Below are 25,253 nucleotides of genomic sequence, written 5' to 3'. Positions count from 1 at the left end.
TACTTAATATAATTACCTTTGGATAATTGGATAATTATTCTGTCTCCCTATAGAATATAAAACAGGCATTGAGAGAGCTGAAGGAAGTTTTATTCATTCAATCATACAGTTAACAATCAATTATTCAACACTGAGTCAAGGACTAAAGAAAAAACACTGAGTCAAGGACTAAAGAAAAAACAGTAAATAAGTCCCACCCAGTTCCTTCCTCCAAGGAGTTCATCAAGTGATAAGGGGGATCACAGAAGGATAAAGGATAGGAGCAGGCAGAGTAAGGACCAGGAAAGACACCGAACCCAGAGGAGATGGCACCGAGACTGACTCTTTAAAAGAAACTACAGCTAGAAGGGACCCAAAGGTATGAATCAAACTACAGGCTGTCCCAAAAATATGTATACACACTTTAACAGCTGATAGCTCAATTTTGAAAATGAAGTGCATTTTAATAAACACTTGCCTTTATAATTATTCAAAATGTGTGTATATTTTTTGGGACATCCTACATGTGTAGAAAATAAAATTGGAAGGATGCCATGATTCATTAGATATAACAGTCGGGAGTGAGAGAAGACAGTCTAGATTAAAGGACAGGTTTCTAGCTGAGTGACCAAGTGGATTACAGTGACACAAATTGAGATGGTGAATACAGGAAAAAAGAGTTATTTATTCTGGTTAGGTGTGTGAAGGCCTGCTGTGTCATTAATTAGTGAGTGTTCCATTAACTGTAACCAGAAAGACCACTAGAATCCTGGACACTGTCACAAAAAAGCCATTATCAACAAAAAGAAACATAACATTGAAATTATGGTATCATTACTATACCTTGAACATTATCCTATCTTGGATATCATCCCTTAAGAAATACCTAATGTAAAAGGGAAAATGATTCAGGAAAACTGTCATGTAAAGACACAGTCAATTAATTAATAATCTGGTCAAAATACCAAATAAAAATTCAGAAATGAAACTTTCAAGAGCATGAGCGACATAGATGCGATCAACTGAATTTACTGCTTCCTTGCACTCTGGAAAAGAGTTCCTACTTGAAAGATGAGGTATGATATTTTTTAGACAAGCAAATAAAGCATCCTTCTTCATGTGGAGAAGGATAAATCTATGAAATTTCCTTTGAAGGGTTTGATGAAATAGATTCATAGATCCCATGTGGTTTGGTGTAAATGTATGGCAGGTATAGCCAATAAATGACTGTGGTCTTAAAAAACACATCATCCTCTCTCCACAACATGGTCCATAACATTATCATTAGTAGACATTTGGTCCTGTCCGAAATGTCCCTGGAGGTATTTGTCCCATGCCAAGAAGTCCTTGATATTTTGTCCTGTCTAAAATGTCCAAGAATACGCCCTGGGTTCAAATAGTCCATAATATGCATTTATACCTTTGGTTTATAGGATTAACTCATAAAATATACTATCATGTTTTATCTGTCCAATAATTGTGTTGTGGCTGCATTGGCCATAATAGCCTTCTTGCCTCAGTAGTTTAGCTAGAAATGAATGGCATAAGAGGTTATACAAATGGGTTGGTGTGGACCAAATGTGTCCATGGATGTTTTAGACCAAATATCCAGGACCTTTTGTCATGGGCCATATATCTCAATGAATGTTTTGGGGACATTTTGGACAGGACCAAATATCAGACAAGGGAAAGTACTGTTGGGGACTGACTATTAGACTTAATCAGGGTCATACTCCTAGATTTCTAAGTGTATCCACACCTTTTATTGCTTCTTTAACATAATTTTCTTATGTCTATTGATATTTGTCTTATCACTAATTATTATCTTTTAAAATTCTTTTTAATAATACAATAATTTTAATCCGACAGACACACTATTCCAGTTTCCCCTGTTTGCCTATTTCTCAGTTGTATTACAAAGGTAAATTAATTAGGGCCAGTAAAAGCTTGAAGACAGAAACTGCTTAAGAAGAATTAAAAAAAAGAATCAGACTCAAAAACCAAGATGGAGGCATAGGTAACCGCCTAACTGCAGCCTCACACAACAATTTCAAAAAATACAACTAAAATATAAAGTGGACATTACTCAGAACTACAGGAAAGTTGACTGACTGGAAATTCTACAACAATAAGGAAAGAGAAAATCAGAAGGAAAATCAGAGGAGCTGTAAAAGCCTAAGGTACGGAGATACAGTGCACGCTTGGAGAGGACAGAGCCCGAGAGGAGGGGTGGCTGAGTGCCTGGCTGGCGTTCCCTAGCAGGAAGGAGATAAAAGCTCCAGACTGTGCTGAACCCCAGTTCCGACAGCACTGAACCCCAGTTCTAAGCAAGACCCTGGGGACCCAGACACATACAGAGAGAATCTGGGCTGTAAGGCAGAAGCTCAGGGGAGCTGCGAAAGGCAGAGCCCTGAGTCGCGCACATTTCGTGCAGAGGACAGACTGTTGATTGAGCCACTGGATTGCCCTAGCGGGAAGGAGACATAAGCTCTGGACTGCTCTTTACCCCACTTCTAACTGCACTGAACCCCAGTTGTGGGCTCGTTGGGGTAGAGACTAGACTGTCTGGTAGTGGGCTAAACTCTAGGGCACCTTTCTCTCAGAGGTGCTTGCAGCGAGTACCAAAAAACACTGAGAACCAGTGAGACTTAGGAACTTCATAGGGGAAGGCTAACCGGAAACCAAGACTGTAGGCTCCACCCTGAAACTCCGCCCCATCCAAGCTGAGCACAGAGGCTCTTGCAGTTTTCCAAGTCTAGTTGAATAAGGCTGTCTCTTGGCCTAGATACAGCTGATCCTCCCACCCTACCAACTCAGGGAAGCAGCGAAAATGCAGAGACAAGGAAACAGATCACAAACGAAAGAAATGGAGAACAAAAAGCGACTGGATATAGAGTTCAAAACCACACTTATAAGGTTTTTCAAGAATCTCCTAGAAAAGGCTGATAAAATAAATAAGACCTATGAAGATATGAAAAGGGATCAACTAGAAATAATAAAGGATCAACTAGAAATAAAGAATACATTCTCTGAAATAAAAAATATTATACAGAGTCCTAAAAACAGAATGGAAGATCACAAGAATCAAGTCAAAGATTTGGAACACAAAGAGCCAGAGGACACTCCTCCACAGAAGCAAGAAGACAAGAGAATCCAGAAAGTTGAAGATAGTGTAAGAAACCTCTGGGACAACTTCAAGTGAACCAACATCAGAATTATGGGTGTCCCAAAAAATGACAGAGAGCAAGATATCGAATACATACTGAAAGAAATAGTGACAGAAAACTTCCCCTACCTGGTGAAAGAAATAGACTTACAAGTCAAGGAAGCACACAGAACCCCAAACAAAAGGAATCCAAAGAGGACCACACCAAGACATATCATAATTAAAATCCCAAGAGCAAAAGACAAAGAGAGAATATTAAAAGCAACAAGAGCAAAGCAGGTAGTTACCTATAAAGGAGCACCCATCCAATTGTCAGCTGATTTCTCAACAGAAACCATGCAGGCCAGACAGGAATGGCAAGAAATATTCAAGGTGATGAATAGCAAGAACCTATAGCCAAAAATACTCTACCCAGCAAAGCTATCACTCAGAATCAAAGGCCAGATAAAGAGCTTCACAAATAAAAAAAAGCTAAAGGATTTCATCACCACCAAACCAGAATTATATGAATTGCTGAAGGGGATTCTTTAGGAAGAAGAAGAAAATAAAGATAAAAATTATGAACAACAAATATATAACTATCAACGAGTGAATCTAAAACCAAGGGAATTAAAAAAAAAACTGATGAACATTATTAACTGTTGAATATAATAGAATCAGAGGTATGGAAGGGGAGTGGACTGACAATTCTCGGGGAAAAGAGGAGTGGGGGGTGCAGGAAGAGACTAAACATAAATTGTGCACCTATGGATGAGGACAATGGGGGGTAGGGAAAGGGCAGAGGGTGGGGTGGGAACCTGGTGGAGGGGGAAAAATGAGGAAGTTTTATAATACTATGAACAATAAAAATAATTAATAAAAAAAGAATTAAGAATCAGAAAAAGAAACTTTTATAATTCTCAAAACATTTTTAATGTCATTAATAAAAACTGCTCTTTGTTTTAAGACAGGTTCTTCTTTACAGTAATAAAGCTACATTTTCTGGTTCTCCCAAGTCTTTATGCCATCTTTATAAGGCATAATCCTGCTGAGAGCAGCTTACGGAATGAAAATTGGCAGTAACTCAACTTTTAATAATTGATGATGTCCTAAGTCCATGATAGAATGGGTCTTAAAAATATAGGAGCATTTATTTGTTGAAAAATAAATTCATGGGTTAACCATTAATTTCAATACATGTATCTTAACATTCCATTTTTAATAATCCAAATAAGTTTTTATTTATTTTGAAGCTTTCTAATAGCTGAGATATTGTTTTAAGTAGTAATAGTAGTAAAGTGAGATTTATGCTATTGTTTTGAAAAAGTAGGTAAAAAATATTGAGTCAAACCATTTTCAATATATTTATTTATGCCAGGTATTAACTTTGAGAAGGGTTGCAAAACTTGAGAAAAATTACATTTTGTTTTATTGAAATGGCTCTTTATAATGATACTGGCTTTTATCTGAACTAACTTAATAAATTATCTTATTTCTAGTAAGATTTATATCTCTAATAGCTGAAAATGATTAAATAATCACTACTTACTAGATAACTTCTTTAATAGATAACTCTGAATAAACTAAATTTCTTAACTGGGATGTAACAAATTCTTCTAGAATGCAAGTAACAATTGATTGTCTTTCTCAAAAATGAATGAGGCCCAAATAAAACACATTCACCTATTAGTGCTTAAGATAGATTAGTGCAGCCTCGCTTCTTTGCTAACCATAAGATACACATTTTACAATCTTCTTTTAATGGAACTAGATGGAGAAATATTTTTAAATTTTAAATGGTCCTTTCCTAAATTTTGAATGGTCTAACATGTTTTGAAATCATAGGTACTTTAAATTACATCCCAGTTTGATTCTTAGAAGCTGTGTGATTTCATAGTCATTTAACTCCTTTACAGTTTGTTCATCTGTAAAGTCCAGACACTTCTTTAAAGATTATAAGGATCAAACGATCAAATAACACTTGCCCCTTCACAAACACTCACTGGATAGTGACTAATATCAGCTCATGTACGTGAAGGTATCTAGCATAGTTCCTTAAAACAAGTTTCCTAAACATGTTCTCCTCTTTGATACCTAATCAATAGCTGGAAATGATTTAGTATGTGTTGTCTCTAATAACAATGCAGGCAAATTACTTATCTAATAGAATCATGGCACAATTAGATATTATGTTCCTGAGCAATATTATGATGCCCTCGTTTGTATTATATTGAAGTAATTATGACTACTGTGTTCACTAATGTTAGGAGAATGAAATTAACATTTAATATATCAGACATTATACTAAGTATTTTATCTGTTTTTAGCAAGTACGAAAGCTAAAATAAGGTGAACATAAGATAAAATAAAAACAGAATATTTGTACAGTTGTGAAATATCTTGCAAAAAGATACTTGATAAATATGGGGGGAAAAACCACAGTGACTTTACAGCAAAGAAACAAAACCTGACAGACATCACATTAAGCAGATGATCAAAGATATCATCACCAGCGACAAGACATACAGACATCATGTGCCTCCTGATATGATACACAATGGAGGACAAAATACCATCGCTGTGGTATTCTGGCCAAAAGCAGAGGCCTGTGTTTCCTCACGAAGACACAAAGGTTTTAAGACAAACCCCAAACCAATAACTGGCCAATACTCTTTGAATGTGTAGAGCTCATGAGAGACAAAGAAAGAATGAGGAACTGTAGGAGGAGACCAGGAGATTGGATAAATAAATGCAGTGTGCATCCTAGATTGGATTCTGGATAAGAAAAAAGGGGATGATTTACAAATTATGAATAAGGCCTAGAGCTTAGTTAAGAGTATAGTAACAATGTTAATTTCTTGGTATTGATAATTGTACCATGAGTATGTAAGGTGTTAACATTTGGTAAAGCTGGGGAGTAAAAGACATATGGGAACTCTTTCAATAATCCTTACATAATTTTTTATAAGCCTGAAATTATTTTTTAAAAACTTAACAAAAAAAGGTCGAGTAGTAAATTCACACCACAGTAAGGAGTGGAGCCAGGATTTCAATCCACATAGGTTTGGCTCCAAAACACTGTCTCAAACACTACATCATTCTATCCCCCTTCTTTTATATGAGGCAATTCTTTTCCTACATGTCTTCAGACTTTCCATAACTGTGTTTTCTACCTGGAACCTTTAATATTGTCAGTCACATGTTTTTGCTCTTACTAGATGTAACAATTTTCTTTAACATGTAATAACAATGCATGAGGCCATAGTACAAAAAAAAAAAAAAAAAGAGAGAGAAAATCTGAAAAAGGTGGAGAACAGTCTTCTCAGATGAAATGCATGGAATGATGGGGACTAGACTAACAGAGCAGCATGTGGCAGGGGCCACAGTGTGCCACACCCCACAGAGGCCTGCTGGCAATGAGCAGGCCCCTTCTCACCAGGTGATGGGCACAAACCACTTCTATTTCCACACTGCGGCTCAGATGCTTCCATTTCTTACATCCCGAGGATAGATCCAGGGACCTATTTTCTAAACAACCAGAACATTTCTTTCCTTTTTTATGATTCTTAATGGTAATTGCCCTTCACTGATTTATTCCCCTGTGTAACTGAAATCAGTTCACTCCTAACAGTACTATAAACTGAAAGAGAGTGGAGGGATATAAATATAAGCATATGCACATGTATGTTTGTAGCTATATAGATAGAAACATTTTAATTGACATGTTTCCACAACAAGCAACTATTAAAGAGTGAAAATGGACTGTGGAGAGGCATATACATGTGGAATAGTAATACACACTTCTTTTGATGGGCCCTAAAGTAAGATCCTGCTTCTCGTCCAAAAATGAGCTGAGTATATTTCAGGAAAAAAAAATAGCTGCAGTGGGCACAATAATTCATAATGCTTTTGTAATCAAGGATTTGTTATAAAATGGTATTTTAACCAACTCTCACAGTCTGGGAGGAGAGAACAGGACATGGGTCATTGATCCAGTGACTGAAAACACTGCAAACCTAATTAAAAGATCAAATTGTTCAGGGAAATTGGCTAATCAATATGCAAATGTAAGGACAAGAGACTGGCTATTCAGTCTTTTAGGGAAAAAAAAAAAAAGAAAAGCCCATCAATTGAATTGATTTTCTGAGTTAGGGATTCTAACCGCTTCAGTGCTTTTTTTCATAACAGAATTGATAACTTCATTAACCCTGCATATCGAATGACACTGTGCAGGGGACTATTCATAAATTAGAAAACAACATGTAAACATTTTGCAGTTACCTGATGCTTGCTCATGTGAAGCCGAGTAAGTGAACTAGCACCATATCTCCGGCCTCTCACATTGCATGGCTGCCAGCAAACACCTGACTTATAGGGGCCTGCCTATACTTGGACGTTTTGAGAATTATTCAAATTTGTTAAGTAACTAGCCTTCAGGCAGGGTGCAGAACAACAAACAGTAGGTTCAAGGGCTCAGAGAAAGTACAACAGGATTTTATAAAGAAGCCCCTGAAGGGTAGGTGGGGGAGGGTGAGAAGCAGAAAAAGCCAATTCTGGATTTTTTTACCCTGCTCTAGAAGCAAGGCAGTGGATCCTCCTAAGGCTTCTCAAGCCAGAGTGTGCATAGCAAATGCTTAGGGTTCTGGTTCTGCTCTAGAAGCAAGGCAGTGGATCCTCCTAAGGCTTCTCAAGCCAGAGTGTGCATAGCAAATGCTTAGGGTTCTGGTTAAAATGCAGATTCCGAATTGGTAGGTCTAGGGGTGAATGGGCTAAAATTCTGTGTTTCTAATAAGTTCTCCTCAGGGAGCTCACTTTGAGTAGCAAGACTTGATGTTATATCAATGGTCTTTGGAACTCTAAAACAACTGCTGTAAGAACTTTGACAAGCGTGAAATGGATTAAAAGGATAAATAGACTTGATTCTGGATAACATCATCTTGCTTCGCCTGGTAGCACTTACATGTCCTGAAATTTTCCATTTGAGGAATTGAAGCATAGCAGAACATGCTTGCCAAGTACCTTTAAAGCAATGATTTGCTAATGCTCTGTGCAGCCCTAGTACACCTGAGGGCAATGAAACTCTTGTTACTTCCTTGACCAGTGATCCTCAATCAGGGTAGGCAGGAAAAATAGCCCTATTAGTTTATCCTTTGCAGTTTGAAAAGTCCCTCGCTTGCCTCATTGATTACAATCTGTCCTTCCTTTCCTGTCAGTGGAAAGTGACTGTTTTAAAGCTAAATATTTGCATGATGATTATTAGTATCAATGAAACAGACATCTACAACATAGTTCCAGCCACTGAATTAAGCACTATACAAATGTTAAATCTTTTAATTCTAATATCAACCTTAAAAAGTTGATACTCTTATCATTCCATTTTACAGCTGAGGAACTAATAGAGTAAATAACATGCTCAAAATCAACGAGCTAGTAGTTGGCAAAGTAGGGGTTGGGGGAGGAGGGACAGACTCAAAATCCAGGCAGCCTAAGTCCATCTCCTTAAACACTATTTCCAAGCTGCCCCTCAGCAGACATGATGTGATTTGAAATTCAATGCAGGCAAAGTAATCAGAAGTGACAAAAAATTCAAAAGTTAATTACAGGTTGAAATTGGGCCAAGTTCAATGTTAACTCTTCCAAGTTAACTCCTCTTTTGCTAACTTCTCTTTTTCTTAATTTTGTTTTTGAAACTATTTTCAAATTTTAGAAAGTTACAAAAATAATAGAAAGAGTCCCTTATATATTTTATGCATATCACCAATATTTATCATATCTAATCACATTTGCCAACTTCTGGACTTTTCAAAAATTAAGGAAATTGATGCCTCTCAACATGGTCCCTCAGGCTGCTCCTTTGACACTCTAGCTGGTAGAGTGGTCAGTAAACTCATTAGTCAACAGAGCCAAATATCAACTGTACAACAATTGAAATTTCTTTTGAGAGCCAAATTTTTTAAACTTAAACTTCTTCTAACGCCACGTCTTCAAAATAGACTCGCCAAGGCCTTGGTATTTTGTGGAAGAGCTACAATCAAGGGGCCAAAGAGCCGCATGTGGCTTGTGAGCCACAGTTTGCCGACCACAGCTCTAGCATTATCTACAGGTTAATCTGTCTGGAAGCAGGGCTCAGGTGCCTAAACTTGGCCTATTTACCAAGAGTGAATCTTACTTGTCATATTTTTCTCAGCTGATGCATGATAAAAATTTCTGGCATTACTTCTTAAACTAGGGGCCTAGTGCACAAATCCATGCATGGTTGGGGTCCCTCAGTCTGGCCTGCAATCAAAGGCTGATTGGGGCTGTCTTGCCCAGTTCCGATAGGGCTGATGGGGGCTGGCTGGTCAGGGAGGGACATAGGGTTGACTAGCTGGGGAGGGACTGCTGGTGGGCTCCAGGGCATGTCAGGCCCTCTTGCCCAGTCCCCATTGGCCAGACCTCAGCTACAAGCTAACCTATCCATTGGAGCATCTGCCCCCTGGTGGTCAATGTGTGTCCCAGCAACTAGTCAACTGATAGGTAGGACACTTAGCATATTACAATGAGAGTAGCTTACAGGAGGTTCATTTCCCGACACATTGACATTTTCCAGACACATTGGCATTTTAACAGAGCAACTTAGTGAAGAAAGAGACACCCATTTTCTGGGGCTGGCCTCAGGCACAACAAAGTTCAGGTGGTAAGCCAATGTATAAATAAACCATGTGACATGTTGATTCTTCCCTAGGGCAGTGATTTCCAACCTGTGTGCGTAAAGAGGTGTGAAGCAAGAATTTTTAAAACATGCAGTACCTGACTCTTTAGTCCGAAGCACTGACCTCTTTTCCCTTAGATTATCAAATTTTAAAAAATGACAACAGTTAACAAAACAATAGCCATCTGGTGTGAATGAATAGAAATTATGACTATTTTTTTTTTGTCAGGTCGGCAAAAATTATATCTTTTTCCATGTGATGAGGAATTTTAGTAATTAGTTTATATGTGACAGGAGATGAAAAAGGTTTTGAAAAATCTCTGCCTCAGGGTAATCATCTACAACTTAAGATATAGGTTATAATTGGTAAGAAAAAACAGACAAAAATAAAGTATATTGAAAATAGCTATAAAATATTTTCAAAGGTACAAAAATACTAACTTGTCAAGGAAATCTTCATCTAAAAATGTCTTGTCTTTTACCTTCTATACTTGAAGATGTTTCACAAGAATTAAATCTACTTGCTTTTAGTGTAGTCACTTGTAAGAAATATTCTATTTCATTAACATTTTGCCAACTTTTCTCATACAAAATAGTCATGTGGAAGCTTAGTCACTGAGAAGCTTCAGGATGAGAATGTTTTGTACTCATGTTATCTAAAATTAACCACTGGTACGTCTTCCTGGGTTCATGGAGAGATCCCAGAAAAAAATAATAAAAAAAAAGTTGGAGAAGAGAATCCAGGATGAAAGACAGGAATAAGTGGGCTTAATTATTCCACCTGAGACATGCTGAGTGTCCTATTTTAGCAACTTTATGTTTATGACCAATTAATGTGGAATCTAAGAGAGTTTCATAGAAACCTCAAGCATTCACCTCACTTGTGACTTTAAAAAGCTGAGTAGATATTTACCCATCCAGGATTATTTTATAGCCATCACTGGTAACAGAGAACATATAAAATTACCTCCCAATGTTCTTATGCTAATTTTACATAAAGAATGGTGCCCAAACCCACTAAAGACACAATATGGAGATTTGAGATGACATTGAAGTGAAATATGATAAAATCAAGTATGAGATATATATATATATATATATATATATATATATATATATATATATATATATATATATATATTTAAAGAAAATGTCTTGCTTTGGCTTGTTATATGCATAAAATTGATCACTGGGGGCTTCGTAAGGCTGCCGCTATCTTCAAGCATCACCAAAGGACCTGCAATGTCTGAAATCTGGTTCTTAGGCTCAGGAAGGGTATCAAGGGTATCTTACATGATTAGTAATATACATCTATTTATATAATTAGATCAGCAAAAGGAGTTTACTAAACTCAGCAACTTAAATGGGCCTGAGAAGTGTTTAATGTGTTATGAATGTGTTTTTAAAGGCTCGCTCTCTCCATTGCTTCCTGGCTCTGAGGCAGCTGGACCAGCCTGCTTCCCTGGGACCCAGAGGAACAGAAGTCAGTTTCTCTGATCTCAGGTGATTCTGCTGAGTGGATCAAAAGCCCTCAAATAACACTTCTTCCGTAGAGAGAGAATTATTTTCAAAATTGGTAGGTGACTACCGAAATACTAAGAGTGAAATGAATGGAACCAAAGTCAAACTGGAAAGACATGTGCAGACACAATCATCACAGTTTGTTATGAAACTGGAGGAAAACCCCATGCGCGAAAGCAAGCAAGGCTGAGTGAATGGACTGTGGGTGTCTGACTTGAAATAAAACAATTCAACAGTCAGAGAGCAGCAAGTGTGTTCACCCAACCCAAAGGACAATAAGCAAAAGCAACTTGTTAGATAGTGTGAACAGGACACAGGCAGAACTGTGTGGTCTCGACAACATCCTAATAGAGACAGTAATTTAAATTGCCTTTCAAGTTAATCATTTAGAGAAATAAGCACTTATCAGTAGATTTTCTGATGCACAGAAAATAATGAAATTGTGTAATATGAGCAAACAATGGATATAATCACAACTGGCATCCAAATTTAGCTCTCCTAATATCAACATTATGAAAATGTAAGACTGACAGAAATGATAGTAGAAATGATGCTATTTTCCTGGCGGGGTAATAAAAGAAAATAAACTGCAGAAAACTTCATTTTTTAAATGAAGCTTTCTGCTTATAAATCAAGTAGTCTGAGGATCTCTGCCAAGAACAGTGCTATTAAAATTTAGAACAATCACCATATCAAAAGCTACAAGTTTCATAAAAAATCTTGCTGCAATATGACAGAGAGGAACAGAGTGGCACTTCATTTCATTTTGCTGAGGTTTCTTATAGAAAGAATCAGTCTTTTTTACTAACATAGAGAAAGATACAATTTTATAAGCTAAGAGCGGGCTTATACTGGCAAAGAGCACATTGACCATTTCTTGGCAAAATAAAGTATATGGAGATATAATATAGATATTATTATCTATCTAACTATATTCTTAGAGAATACTTAGAAATTAACTTATTTTGGGGTTTATCATGTTTTTGGACTCTCAAATAACAGTACATTTACAATCTCATTTTTATTTGATATTTTCGTAGCTATTTCATTTTTATTCTCAAATTAGAACTAAAGGGTAGTCAAGGTAGGCAGGTTATAAAAGTAAAATGCAGGGAGTCCAAAATCTGAGAAAAATAATTTTCAGTCAAGGTTTTATAACTTATATAACCCCAAACTCCTTCCACCAGAGAGTGGTATCAAGTTGTAAAGCAGAATTTCATAAGCCATAGTTTCAGAAGGAAAAATAATTCTAATGTGACTAACTATTGAATTAGACTTTATGCCCAGCAATGAATGAAAGTATATGATTTAGCTGGGACCGGTTTGGCTCAATGGATAGAGCGTCGGCTTAGGGACTGAAGGGCCCCGGGTTCGATTCCGGTCAAGGGCATGTACCTTGGTTGCGGGCATATCCCCAGTAGTGGGTGTGCAAGAGGCAGCTGATGGATGACTCTCTCTCATTGATGTTTCTAACTCTCTCTCTCCCTTCCTCTCTGTAAAAAAATCAATAAAATATATTTTTTAAAAGAGAAAGTATGATTTAGAAATATAGAAAAATATCAAAATTATAAAATTTGAAGTCCCACACAGAGGGAAAGAGACAAGTACCAACATGTCACTAGGTTTGTAGTTAGAAACTTCCAGAGCTACAACCTGACAACTGTATTACTTTCAATAATGAAAAACAAATAAGCACAACACCCCAAAACAAATAAGTACCAGTAATTGAATATAAAGTGTCTGACTCATTGCTTGCCATCTGGTAGGGACTTACTGCAAGTTTTTCAACTTTATCTAGGAATACAAGATTCTTCCTTTAATTTGTCAAAGGTAAAAGTAGGTTTTAACATCTGCTTTTTATTTTTATTTTTTTTTGTAATGACTTAAGAAATGTTATTTAAAACAAAATACACAATGGGAAGGTTTGAAAGAACATGTAATCAAATTGCAATATATATATATGTAATACAAATACTAATATAGCTTACATATAAAAAGAAAGAGAAATTAGTGTGTTCTGTCATGTAAAATGTGAATTAAATGAGTTGGAAACAAATACTCAGCTGTGAAATTTTAAGATACTAGAGGCCTAGTGCATGAAATTTGTGTACTCGGGAGGCCCTCAACTCAGCCTATGCCCTCTCGCAGTATGGGAGCCCTGGGGGGATGTCTGACTGATGGCTTAGGTGGGGAGTGGGCCGAAGCTGTTAGTCAGACATTCTTAGTGCTGCCTAGGAGGCAGGAGAGTCTACCACCACCACTGCTGCACTTGCCATCTGTGAGCCAGGCGTCTGGCTGAGCAGTACTCTCACCAGGAAGCTGCTCCTGCATTGTGAGGCTGCCCCCTGGTGGTCAGTGCACATCATAGCAATTGGTCATTCCACCTTTCAGTCAATTTGCATATTAGCCCCTATTATATAGGATTACTGTTAATGTAGAACAGGGACAACTTTTACTGTTTCCACCCTCCCCCTCTTCCTAGAATATTAATTTATGATCCCAAAATGGCTTTGGACCACATTTATAAGTGATGGTGGAAGAGGGAAAAAGATATTTTAAAAATTTATGCTACAGAGTCAGACACTCCTTTGTCTTCCTCTGATTAATTCTGAGGAAGCCAGGATAGAGGAAGGTAGCTGTGTCTTCAGAAAAATCAATCTTCTAGTTTTTTCACTCTACATTCTGCTTACTCTGAGCTGGATTACTTAATTAACTGCCCCCGGGTCTGCCCCTAGGTATATAATTTTTCTTCTTCCTTTGTTTTTTTTTTTTTACTTTGGACATGCATATTATATCATTTGGTGATGAGATTATAGAAATTTCACTCTTCCCTTCGGTATTAAATATTTGCAGCCAAATTACCAGAGGGCTTTGCATCAAGAATTATGATAATTATAACACCACAGTAAACCAAGTCAATGTGGATGTCTTGTTTTCCATTGGTATTTCCCTTGTGCTAAAACCTCTCAGTAACATCACAGGGAGAACAGCTGTGGTTTGGGGTGTGTGTTCTCTGTGAAGGTTGAAGGGAGAGGTTCTGTGGAAATTACTGAGCCCCCTGCTACCTGAACACTAGAAATCTGTCCTCATCTCTAAGAACCTGATTCTACTCAGTGGAAGGCATAATGGAAATAGAGCAGAGAGATCCAGGAAGGACTGGAAGTGTGGGGAGGCCAATTGAGGACATGTTAAACCATGAATCACTCTACAAATTATAAATCTCATACTAATTTTAATGAAAGAAAGAATGTAAAAAAAGAGTTTTTAATGATCTATTAATTTATAAGTTTCAGATATAAAATTTAATTAAATGGAGTCCAAGTGGCACATTTTTCTACTTTAGAAAAAAAAAAACCCTCATGTACTATTGAATGGAATGTAAATTGGTGCAGCCACTATGGAAAAAAAAATATGGAGGTTTTTTGAAAAATTAAAAGTAGAATTAACATACGATCCAGCAATTTCATGTTTGGGTATTTATCTCAAGAAATCTATAACACTAATTCAAAAAGATATAACACTAATTCAAAAAAGAAAGTAGCCCTACATTCATTGTAGCATTATTTACAATAGCCAATATATGGAAGCAACCTAAATGTCCATTAATAGACAAATGAATAAAAAAGATGTGGTATATGTACAATGGAATATTTATCAGCCATAAAAAAAAAAAACAAATGAAATCTTACTATTTGTAACAACAAGGATTAACCTGGAGAGTATTATGCTAAGTGAAATAAGTCAGATAGAAATAAGTCAGCATTATGCAAAGTGAAATAAGTCAGATAATATCAAATAAGTCAGATGCTAAGGAATAAAACAGATTCCTTATGATTTTATATTTACGTAGAATTTAGAAAACAAAATAAGCAAACAAAGAAAAAAAGGAAACTAAGTAATAATATTGAAGGGAAGCAGAGTTTTCCATTCTAAAATATGGCTTTTCGAATATTATTTTTAAAGCTGAATATTTTTAAGAAAGAAGACTCAGGAAAAGCCTTTGACACCTTACCTCCCTAAAGGAATTTAGATGGAAAACTTGCTCCAGGAAGAGAGCTATCATCTTAGATAATATGAATTAAGTGTGATTGACAGGGAGGAAGCTAGCAAGAACCTTTTGATCAAAGTTCTCACTGTGTCTCTTTGTTAAGTATGGCCCGGCAAGCATTTATTTAACAAACATCTGCTTTTTCATCTTCAAGTGAATTGCCTTCCCACCCTTTAAAGTCCCAAACCATAACTCCCAACCCCCTTTCTCCTAAGCTTGAGAGAGCATTTAAGCCTGATCTGTCTTTTTTTCTCTCTCTCTCTCATTCTCTCTCTCTCTCTCTCTCTCTCTCTCTCTCTCTCTCTCTCTCTCTCTCTCTTTCTCTGTAAAGCAAAGTGGGATTTACTGAAGATGCAATAACTTTCTAATAGACATTGTCCTACTATAATCATTTTGTCTTTTGAAGATCCATTCTAAACCCAACAATGAATCATTTCTCAATCTTGCCTTGGGTTGCTTGAATATGGAAAAGCCAGATGGTAAAATTCAGTAAGGAAAGGTGGCTACTTGGCTACTTTGTAGTGTCTTTGTTTTGTTTTTAATCCTAACCCTGGGATATATATATATATATATATATATATATATATATATATATATATATATATATATATATATATATATTTGGGAGAGGAGGGGTAGGAGAGAGAGAGAGAGAGAGAGAGAGAGAGAGAGAGAGAGAGAGAGACCCATAGGTTGTCTCCCATACATGCTATGAATAGGAATACAACCCACAACTTTTTAGTGTATGGGAGGATACTCTAACCCTGACTACTTTGCTTCTCTGCCTCAGAAAACTGCTCTACATTGAAATTGATAAATCATCATTGTGGATTATAATTAACTTCCATTTTAACTGTTAGAAGTTGACCTCCTGAAATAGGAAAGTCTGCATCTATATACAATGAAGGCTGAGGTCAAAATTTTTATATTTTATATTTATCAAATCCATGCCTCTTTCAGACACTTAACCCATTGAGTCTTTATATCGATAATGGCAGAATACTTGAAAAGTTAAAGTTCTTTCACTTTAAGTCAAACTAAACTGAACAAGACATCATCACCTCATTAACAGTAAGATCACCGCAGTTCTTTAGGAGAACAAAACTAAATTACTTCTGAAGTGTTAAATCAGGCACTTATCAGGAAGCAATCCTCAAAATCTGCTGAAAACCAAATGTGATAAATTTTATATACACATTTTGAATGTGAGCTTAACTGCTTCCATTAGCATCCTAATTTCACCACTTACTAGTAGACTTGTAGGTAGACTCCTATTTTTCCAAGACTCCATTCTCTCATCTGCAATATCTGGACAGTAATAATATTGAATCATAGGATTGCTGTGAGCATTTGAACAGCTAACCTGTGTAAGCATTCAGTCTATTAGGTACAAAAGGATAACAATGACCATGTAAGGTGAGTCCTATATAACTTCCCCTGTCATCCCAACCACACAGATGTATAAACTGCGCCTCAGAATAGTTACATTATTTGTTTAAAAAACCACAGATGGTAAATAATGAACTCAGGCTTAAAATACAATTGGAGACTCCTACCCTGTTTCCCCGAAAATAAGACAGTGTCTTATATTAATTTTTTGCTCCCAAAGATGAGCTAGGTCTTATTTTCAGGGGATGTCTTATTTTTCCATGAAGAAGAATACGGTACACATTTATTGTTAAATGAAAATAAAGGAAACTTATTACCTGTATACAGTACGGTACTATGGTAGTTGTCAACACAAACCAGACAAACTGTGAATCCTACAGTATCAAGAATTTACTCATTTATTCAGTGACAATCATGTCATCATCTTCTGGAACATCATCATAACAATCCAATTCCTGAATTTCCTGGTGAATTTCTTGTGACTCCGTTTCTTTCAGAATCAGTGGACCAAATCTCTCATGTTTAGCCTGGGGGGGAGGGCCTTATTTCCGGGGGGATGCCTTATATTTCACTCAGAAGAAAACCTGTAAGTAGGTCTTATTTTCGGAGCATGTTTTATTTTCGGGGAAACACGGTAGGTTTAATTTTTCCCTTTATATCAAACTTCTTCTCTTAGATCCTTATCTTGGTCTTTATGTGTATTGGAATCACAAATATTTTTGGTTAAATCTTTCTCAGACCAAAAGTAAGAAACCCATGCAAAATGGAAGATACTAAATTACTGTAATTAAAAATGTATATTCTCTAAACTATGGGTCACAAAAAACTGAAAATCATCCAAGATCTATCTCAACATTGACTATGTCACTCACTCATCCTCTCACTAGGAAAATTATTAATTAATTTAATTAATTAATATTTTAATTAAAGGTGGCTTCTGAAAATAATTATTTTCATTTTCTATAATACCTTTGCAATTATTAATCTAAATTGCATTTGCAGAACTAAATATACTTGAACGTGATGATAACAAGAAATGCTGCTATGTCAATTAAAACACATTTTTTTCACAGCAGGAAAAAATAAATTTGAAATGTCAAAGCACTTACTGCAGCTTGTCGATGAGTATTGGAAAGTATTCCATGAATCTTCACTTTGTCCTTTTCCATTTGGTCTATGTTCACCCACAAACCCCGGCTGGCCGAATCAGATGGACCATATATCCGAGATATATAGTAATTGTGATCTGTATCCTCCTGTAATAACAGAGAAAAATGCACATAAAGAACAGAGCATGCATGGACCTTTGAGGGCAGTGGGCTAAGTGAAACAAGCCAGAGACAGATAAGTACTGTATGTTCTTATATATGCAATCTAAAAAAGGTGAACTCATAGTAACAGGGTAGGATGGTGGTTACCAGGGGCTGGGGTTTTGGAGAAATGGGGAGATGTTAGTCAAAGGGTACAAACTGCCAGTTATAAAATGAATAAGTTCTGGGGATCTCCTGTACAGCATGGTGACTATAGTTAATACTGTAGTACAAGCACAGTATTATGTACTTGAAAGTTGCTTAAGAGAGTAGATTTTTAAATGTTCTCCCCACAACAAAGAACCAGTAATTATGTGACATGATGTCAGTGTCAGCTAATGTTATCATGGTAATTATTTTGTAATATATTAATGTACCAAATCAACATATTTTATAGATAAACTTACACAATGTTACATATCAATTATATCTCAATAAGGCTGGAGAGAAAAGAAGCATTTAATCCAATTTATATAATTTACAGAGTTATAGACAGTTTCATTAAAAAGAAAAAAAAAAAGATCAGTTCTCAAAAGAAATGAACAAGACACCGTCCCAAAAATTCTTAAAATGCAAACAAATAATGTACTATGAAATTAAAAATGTTAGTATCCTTCAAAACAACTAAAGGAGTTAACCTCTAATGGATGTTAATTAGATTTAAAAAATTATATAATTAGTAAGCTTCTTTAGAAGAAATTTATAAACAAACAATAGTCTTTCTATTACAGGAATCTCTCTAATTGCTGACCAGAGGAAATGCCACTCTTGGGACTATTTAATGAAAACTTGAACTATAATTACCACTGAGTGACAACAAATGCAAACTTCTCTTCTTTAAAGTTGGGGTTACATTAGGGCCTGCTTTAAGTCAAAGATCCTAGAAATGGATAATATTTTTTCTCTATAATTTGGGGTTACTAAATTCTACTTTTATGTGATTCTCATTATTAGTATCACCATGGTGCCTGATACAGAACCTTTATTTTTCATGTCTCTCACTCAGGGCAAGGACTTAAGTGTTTTAAAAGGCAATATTGAAGAGAAACCTCCAGACAATAAAATAATTCTTGACTAATTCAAATTGCAAATAATTTTTTACCACCAAATATAATTGTGCATATCAATTTGTGCAGCCACTAGATATAATATATTTTAAAACATTCAGGTATATATATATGTAAGAATAATGGCTATTGAATAGAGAGTCTGTGATTTGAATAATAATGTTTGAGATGTGAATATTGGCTAATGCATTTATTAGTTGTGCTAATTAAATAAAATATAATTATTCTTGAAATCTTGTCAAATATATATATGACAAGCATATATATATATATATATATACCACTGACTACATAAAGGAAGAGGATATTCCTAATACTAGTAGATTTTGCTGCATGACTAAAATAAAAAATATTGACCCTAAATGTAAATATTGAGAACAGTGATTATATGTTAACTTTAAGATTTTTTAGAAAGTTCCCAAGTAAACCTCCAATTAAACTCTGGGATTAACATTGAATTGTGTAAATATGGATAAGAAAATTAAGCAGAGAAAGGAGAAAAGGAGAAAAAAGGAGATACAAAGAAATAAGAAGGAATACAATTCCATGCAGCCCAAAAGAGATTTAACAATTAGGTTTAACAGCGCTCTCTTCCAAAAGATCAAGACACTGGTTATGTGAGCTCTGGGGGGAAGAGGGGTAACAAGCATTGAGACTATGTAGCAAATGGGTCTTCCCTGTTGACTGGCGCTTCCCCACTGGAAACTTCTGAGGTGGGTCCCCTCCTTGCCATTGGGCACAAGACATTCTGCACATGTCACTCCGAAGGCCACAAGGGCTGGTGGAGATCCCTAGCACACTAGCATGGTCAACTAGTGAGCATCTAGAAGCTTAAAGGAGATTCTTTCTCTCATTCTGATTGCTGAGAAATGTAGGCATGAGACTTGAACTGCTGCCCACATGTTACTGCCACGAGGAAACCCAGCCTGAAGACACAGCAAACATAGACGAGAACACAACAACCAATTCAAAGAACAAGTCAGATCCCTGATCGGGTACACACTTGGGTGTGGTAACCACGAAACCTCTTTTATTGTTAAAACAACTCTTGTTGGGTAATTGCCAACTAAAGGAATCCTGACTGACAGACAAGTTTCCCTAACTTGCAACCAAAAGAAACCCAACTTGAGCAACACACTGAATAAGACCAACTAATCTAGAGATTTATAGATCTGTATAACAAACATCTCCCATTCAATTCTGGCATTCTAGCTAATTACATAGCAGAACTGAAAATTTAAATCTATCTTGCCAGAAATCATCAGATCTGAATAACAAGTGATAATGGCTTATGTAATTTCCCAGAGAATCATATAAAGGGCTGATTTTGAAGAAAATTGTTAATGAGTTTAAATAAGAATTTTATTTTTTTCTGATTGCTAGAGTTATTATAAACAGTTCAGCAACACTAAAGTCAGAGAGATGTAATCTTTGGGTGAATTATGTAACAAATTCTATGATCCTGGCAAATTTCCACATAAATACCAAATATTATCCTCTTCAAAACTGCAGATTTTCACTATAGAATTCAGTATAATTATTGCAATCAACAAAATAACTGGCATTTCTCCTAACCCCTATATCTCTGTAATTAATCAATATATAGTCTTAAAGTTAACATAAAGAATATCATTATACTTAAATAATGATTAACTGCAAAAACATACATGATGCCTAATTGCAATCGCTGATATGGATGTTATAATACACCTTTATTTTTACTCACATCTTTGAAAATATTGAAAAACTAATGATTGGCTTTGGTGTTTGACAAGTTTGTCAATTGCTATGGCAACTTTTATTCAAAGAGGAAAACTATTTTTTGCCCAGGAATTTAGAGACATAAGTTATTAAATTCCAGCATGAAGCACTGGGCTCAGTTATTCAGGGGAGCTACAAAATAGCTGTCTTAAAAATGTAACATTTTAGCCAAAATCGGTTTGGCTCAGTGGATAGAGCACAGCCTGCGGACTGAAGGGTCTCAGGTTCGATTCCGGTCAAGGGCATGTACCTTGGTTGCGGGGACATCCCCAGTAGAGGGTGTGCAAGAGGCAGCTGATCAATGATTCTCTCTCATCGATGTTTCTAACTCTCTATCCCTCTCTCTTCCTCTCTGTAAAAAATCATTAAAATATATATTTTTTTAAATGTAACATTTTAGCACTATTAAATTATACAGACCATATCTTGTCCTGTATAGGAGGAGTAATAGCACTTAAAGAGTTGTCAAAAGCCACTTCAGGCACAAAGATTTTTCTTTTCTTCTCAAACACAAGCTATTTTTAACATCATAAAAAATAAAACAAAATACTAATAAGTTATGCCTAGTTGCCAATTAATTTAGGAAACCAACTATTAATGAAAGTAGAACTGGAGGGGCTCGAGGATCAAAATGGTTTACATCACAAATGGACAAGTGTTGGGCAGCAGGAGCCAGTTCCCATGGAGATTATCTTTGATAACAGATTTCTTCTGGGGAATAGCTGAGTTCGTGGCTTTGTTTTTCAAAACTCTGCTTCAGCAAGATGTGAAAAAGGGAAGAGGCTACGGAAACCCATCTGATTCCAGATATGATGATGGAAGAGGCCCCCCCGGAAACCCTCCCAGAGAATGGGTCGAATTAATCGTCTGCGTGGCCCCCGTCCTCCTCCAATGGCTGGTGGATGAGGAAGGTGAATGTCTGCTCTGCGAAGCAGACACCTGGACACGCACATTCATAGCGGAAGGAAACCATCAAGCAGTGGAGGGCTGACCAGGCTGGACAAGTAAATGAATGTGTATGTCTAAATTACTCTGTGTCCTCACAGACGAATGAACTCGTGTTGGGAATTCCCTCACAGGGATCTGGCATGACTGACATGCAATTCTATAAATGCACATGTTTGTCTCATCTTTTTGTATAGTTTATTGAAAGTATTAATATAGTTTAATAACTAAATATTTTTTAGGTTACATAATTGACTACTCATCTTTATATAATTAACCTGTTAACCGGGGAGTTCCCTTTTTAATTACGCAACATGCAACAGGCGCATACTCTTTCACTAGGACGTGTCAGTATGTCACGCCCAGTGGATGTAATTTTATATTATTATTTTTTTATTTATACTTGATTAAAATAAATGAAATATATATTTTTTCGTTTATTTATATATAAAGCACAAAGGAAAATACAAAATTACAAACAAATAGAAAAGAATACCAACAAAAAATGGAAACATAGAATTAAAAATTATAAATTTTACAAACAATTATAAAGATTACAAAAAATATATACCGTCCCTCTCATGGCGCAACATATATTTCAAGGACGTATTCATATGTCCTACCCGTTCCCCATAGTGTTTATGTTTGACATATTTTAGGTCCTGCTCGGTTAACAGGTTAAAACTCCGAATTTGAAGAAAATTAAAAGACTGTGTATTTAGTACTGCTGGTGTCCTTTTTCATCTTCTGAAAGTATTCATTGTTAATTTGTTCTCATTTATAAATAAATCACATTGTATTTAAAAAAACAAAAGTAGATGGCACAGTAGGTAGCTATAACCCTAAAAATCCATTCTTCTCCATATGTCGGGCCCAGCTGACTTAACTCAGTGATTGAGTGTCAACCTATGAACCTGGAAGTCACAATTCGATTCTTCATCAGGACACATGTCCAGGTTGTGGGCTTGATCCACAGTGTGGGGTGTGCAGGAGGCAGCTAATCATTGATATCTCTCTCTCTCATCATTAATATCTCTCTCTCTCTCTCTCTCTCTCTCTCTCTCTCTCTCTCTCTCTCTCTCTCTCTCTCTCCTCTCTTTCTCTTTCTGTCTTGTTGATTATATGAGATTATTACACCAGTTCTCATTATCCTCATGTTTTACACACTCCACCATTTCTCTAAGGATTTTTACCTACTTGATCTGTTTGCACACTGATCTAATGCCCTATAGCTGACAATGGTTATTAACTGGCATGATTTATTTTATTAATTATTTACAAGAGTTTAATTAAGTAGCCTCCAAAAATGTAAATTACTTAAGTGTGTGTGTGTGTGTGTGTGTGTGTGTGTGTGTGTGTGAGAGAGAGAGAGAGAGAGAGAGAGAGAGAGAGAGAGAGAGAGAGAGAAGAGAGAGAGTTTATTTTGAGGTCAGATTGCTGTGTAACACAAAAACTGGGATTCCAGCAATATTTCCATTATAAAAGTTTCTGTTTTTTCCAGTAATAATCTCTCTCACAAAGGAAATGGTCTCTCGTGCTGTGCAGAGAGGTAACTGTGTAGCCACAGAGGCACAACCTAGTTATTTGTGATCTTCCAAACAATAACAAACCAAGGATCTATAATTCAGTTAAATGCTTGCCTAGCTCTCCAGGCATTTTGAGATGTGTTGGAATGTGTTTATGTTGATTCACTTATTAAATGAAGCAGAACCTATTTTCCAACTGGACAGAGTGTGCTTTTATAGGCCCCTGGTCAAAACCTTTAACCTTTTCAAAAATGAGCCTCGGAGACTATTCCCAGGCTCAGAGTGGTGAGAAAGAAGAGGCCAGGGAGAAATTCTGCAGCAGTTCTGAGTGAATTACTAGTATTAACATCTGTTTATCTTTTATAAATACAAGCAAGGCCTTCCCAAACAGTGGCCACTAAAGAGACTCACTGCCAACTCGCAAGGGATCTTCCAAGATTCCAAACATCCAGCAAAAAAAAAAGTGTAATTAAAAAGTTTAAAACTATATATATGAGATTTCTATTAAAACACACAAAGTTGGCATTTAAAAATGTAGCTCAGAGGAGATTTGGGGTTGAAGTAGAGTTTCGGCCTTATTGTAAATTCTATACCTTACTCTGTATAGAAAGGGGTTGAATTAATTTGTCTCTTTAATTGCCTTTCAGCTAAGGTTCTGACATCCTAAAGCCACAAAACAAAGAGAAAGCAATTGGTAAGCATGGGATAGAAGACTCTGCTTTATTTAAGTGATACTCATCAAAATACATAAAAGTGTGCCATTTGAAGAGCCAATATAGGTAGCTAGTTATAGTACCTGTACACTATAGTACCATTTCAATATGCAATTAATCATCCTTATTGACAAATTATAAATTGGCTTCAATATTGGAGGCAAAATTCACAGACACTTTGCAGGGGCTGCTAGAATCCCTGAGAACACTATGCATACATGTGCACTATTTTTTCAAATGCATACTGTTATGGGATTAATGTGTGATGATTTTACAGAATCACTGGATTCCTCTATAATTCTTACTATAGTGTATTTTTCTAATCAACTGAAAACAAACAAACAAAAAAACACCACCACAACAACAATTGTGTGGAGGGCCTCAAATATTCTGACTTAGATTTAGCATCCATATGGGGCTAAAGTTTGTGTACTATGTACATACTCTCTTAGTCAGCTCAGGCTGCCATAACAAAATAACATAGACTGGGGGTCTTAAACAACAAAAATGTATTGCTCACAGTTCTGGAAGCAAGGAATGTCAAGATTAAGGTTCTGGCTGATTGGGTTTTGGGTGAGCGCTCTCTTCCTGGCTTGTAGCTGGCCGGCCTCCTCATGCTGTGTCTTCAGATGGTGGAGACAAATGTATCTGGTGTCTCTCCCTCCTCTTATAAGGACACCAATCCCATTAGATTAGGACCCACCTTTATGACCACAATTAACCTTGATTACTTCCTACAGACTCTCTCTCTAAATATAGTCAAATGGGGCTTCATCATGTGAATTTTGGAAGAACACAATTCAGTGCATAGCACTTGCAGACGATTTCTTTATTAAGTTCGGATTTGTAAAGAAGCTCCAGATTTATTAGCTTTGGAAGCTCATGACATTTTCTAGTACTAATCAAAACTGTCATTCAAGCATTCTAATAGAGGAGGATTTTTGGAAAATCTACACAGTTCTCTGTCTTGGCCTATTTCTTAGGGAAAAAAAAAATGAGAAATGACTACTATTTATATTTCCAAAAGATTTATGGAAAATATTGATTCAGAAGCAGCTTTTAAAAATTAAAAAGTTGAGAATTTTCACATAGCCAACATTGTGAAAAAGTTGGATGGTTTCCTCCTAGCACCTGGGTACTGCTTGGCCAACATTCTCA

The 25,253-nt window shown here is 36.2% G+C and overlaps 1 protein-coding gene and 1 pseudogene across 2 annotated transcripts in view; one reads left to right on the top strand and one right to left on the bottom strand.

Moving 5' to 3' along the window:
• The window catches only part of PLXDC2 (plexin domain containing 2), a 406,586-nt gene that overhangs the window by 190,335 nt on the left and 190,998 nt on the right, over positions 1–25,253 (bottom strand). Inside the window, exon 3 of the mRNA XM_084868544.1 lies at positions 17,883–18,029. Within this exon, the coding sequence (XP_084724670.1) occupies positions 17,883–18,029 (147 nt within the window). The remainder of the gene's footprint in view (positions 1–17,882; positions 18,030–25,253) is intronic.
• Positions 21,532–22,127, top strand: LOC311611605 (selenoprotein K-like; annotated as a pseudogene). The gene has a single exon. The product of its transcript is annotated as a selenoprotein K-like (transcript).

Source organism: Pipistrellus hanaki, assembly GCF_964339955.1.
Source record: "Pipistrellus hanaki genome assembly, chromosome: 1".
NCBI classification, from domain to species: domain Eukaryota; kingdom Metazoa; phylum Chordata; class Mammalia; order Chiroptera; family Vespertilionidae; genus Pipistrellus; species Pipistrellus hanaki.
The sequence above is the reverse complement of the archived record's forward strand: the minus strand, read 5'-3'. Positions and strand labels throughout refer to the sequence as shown.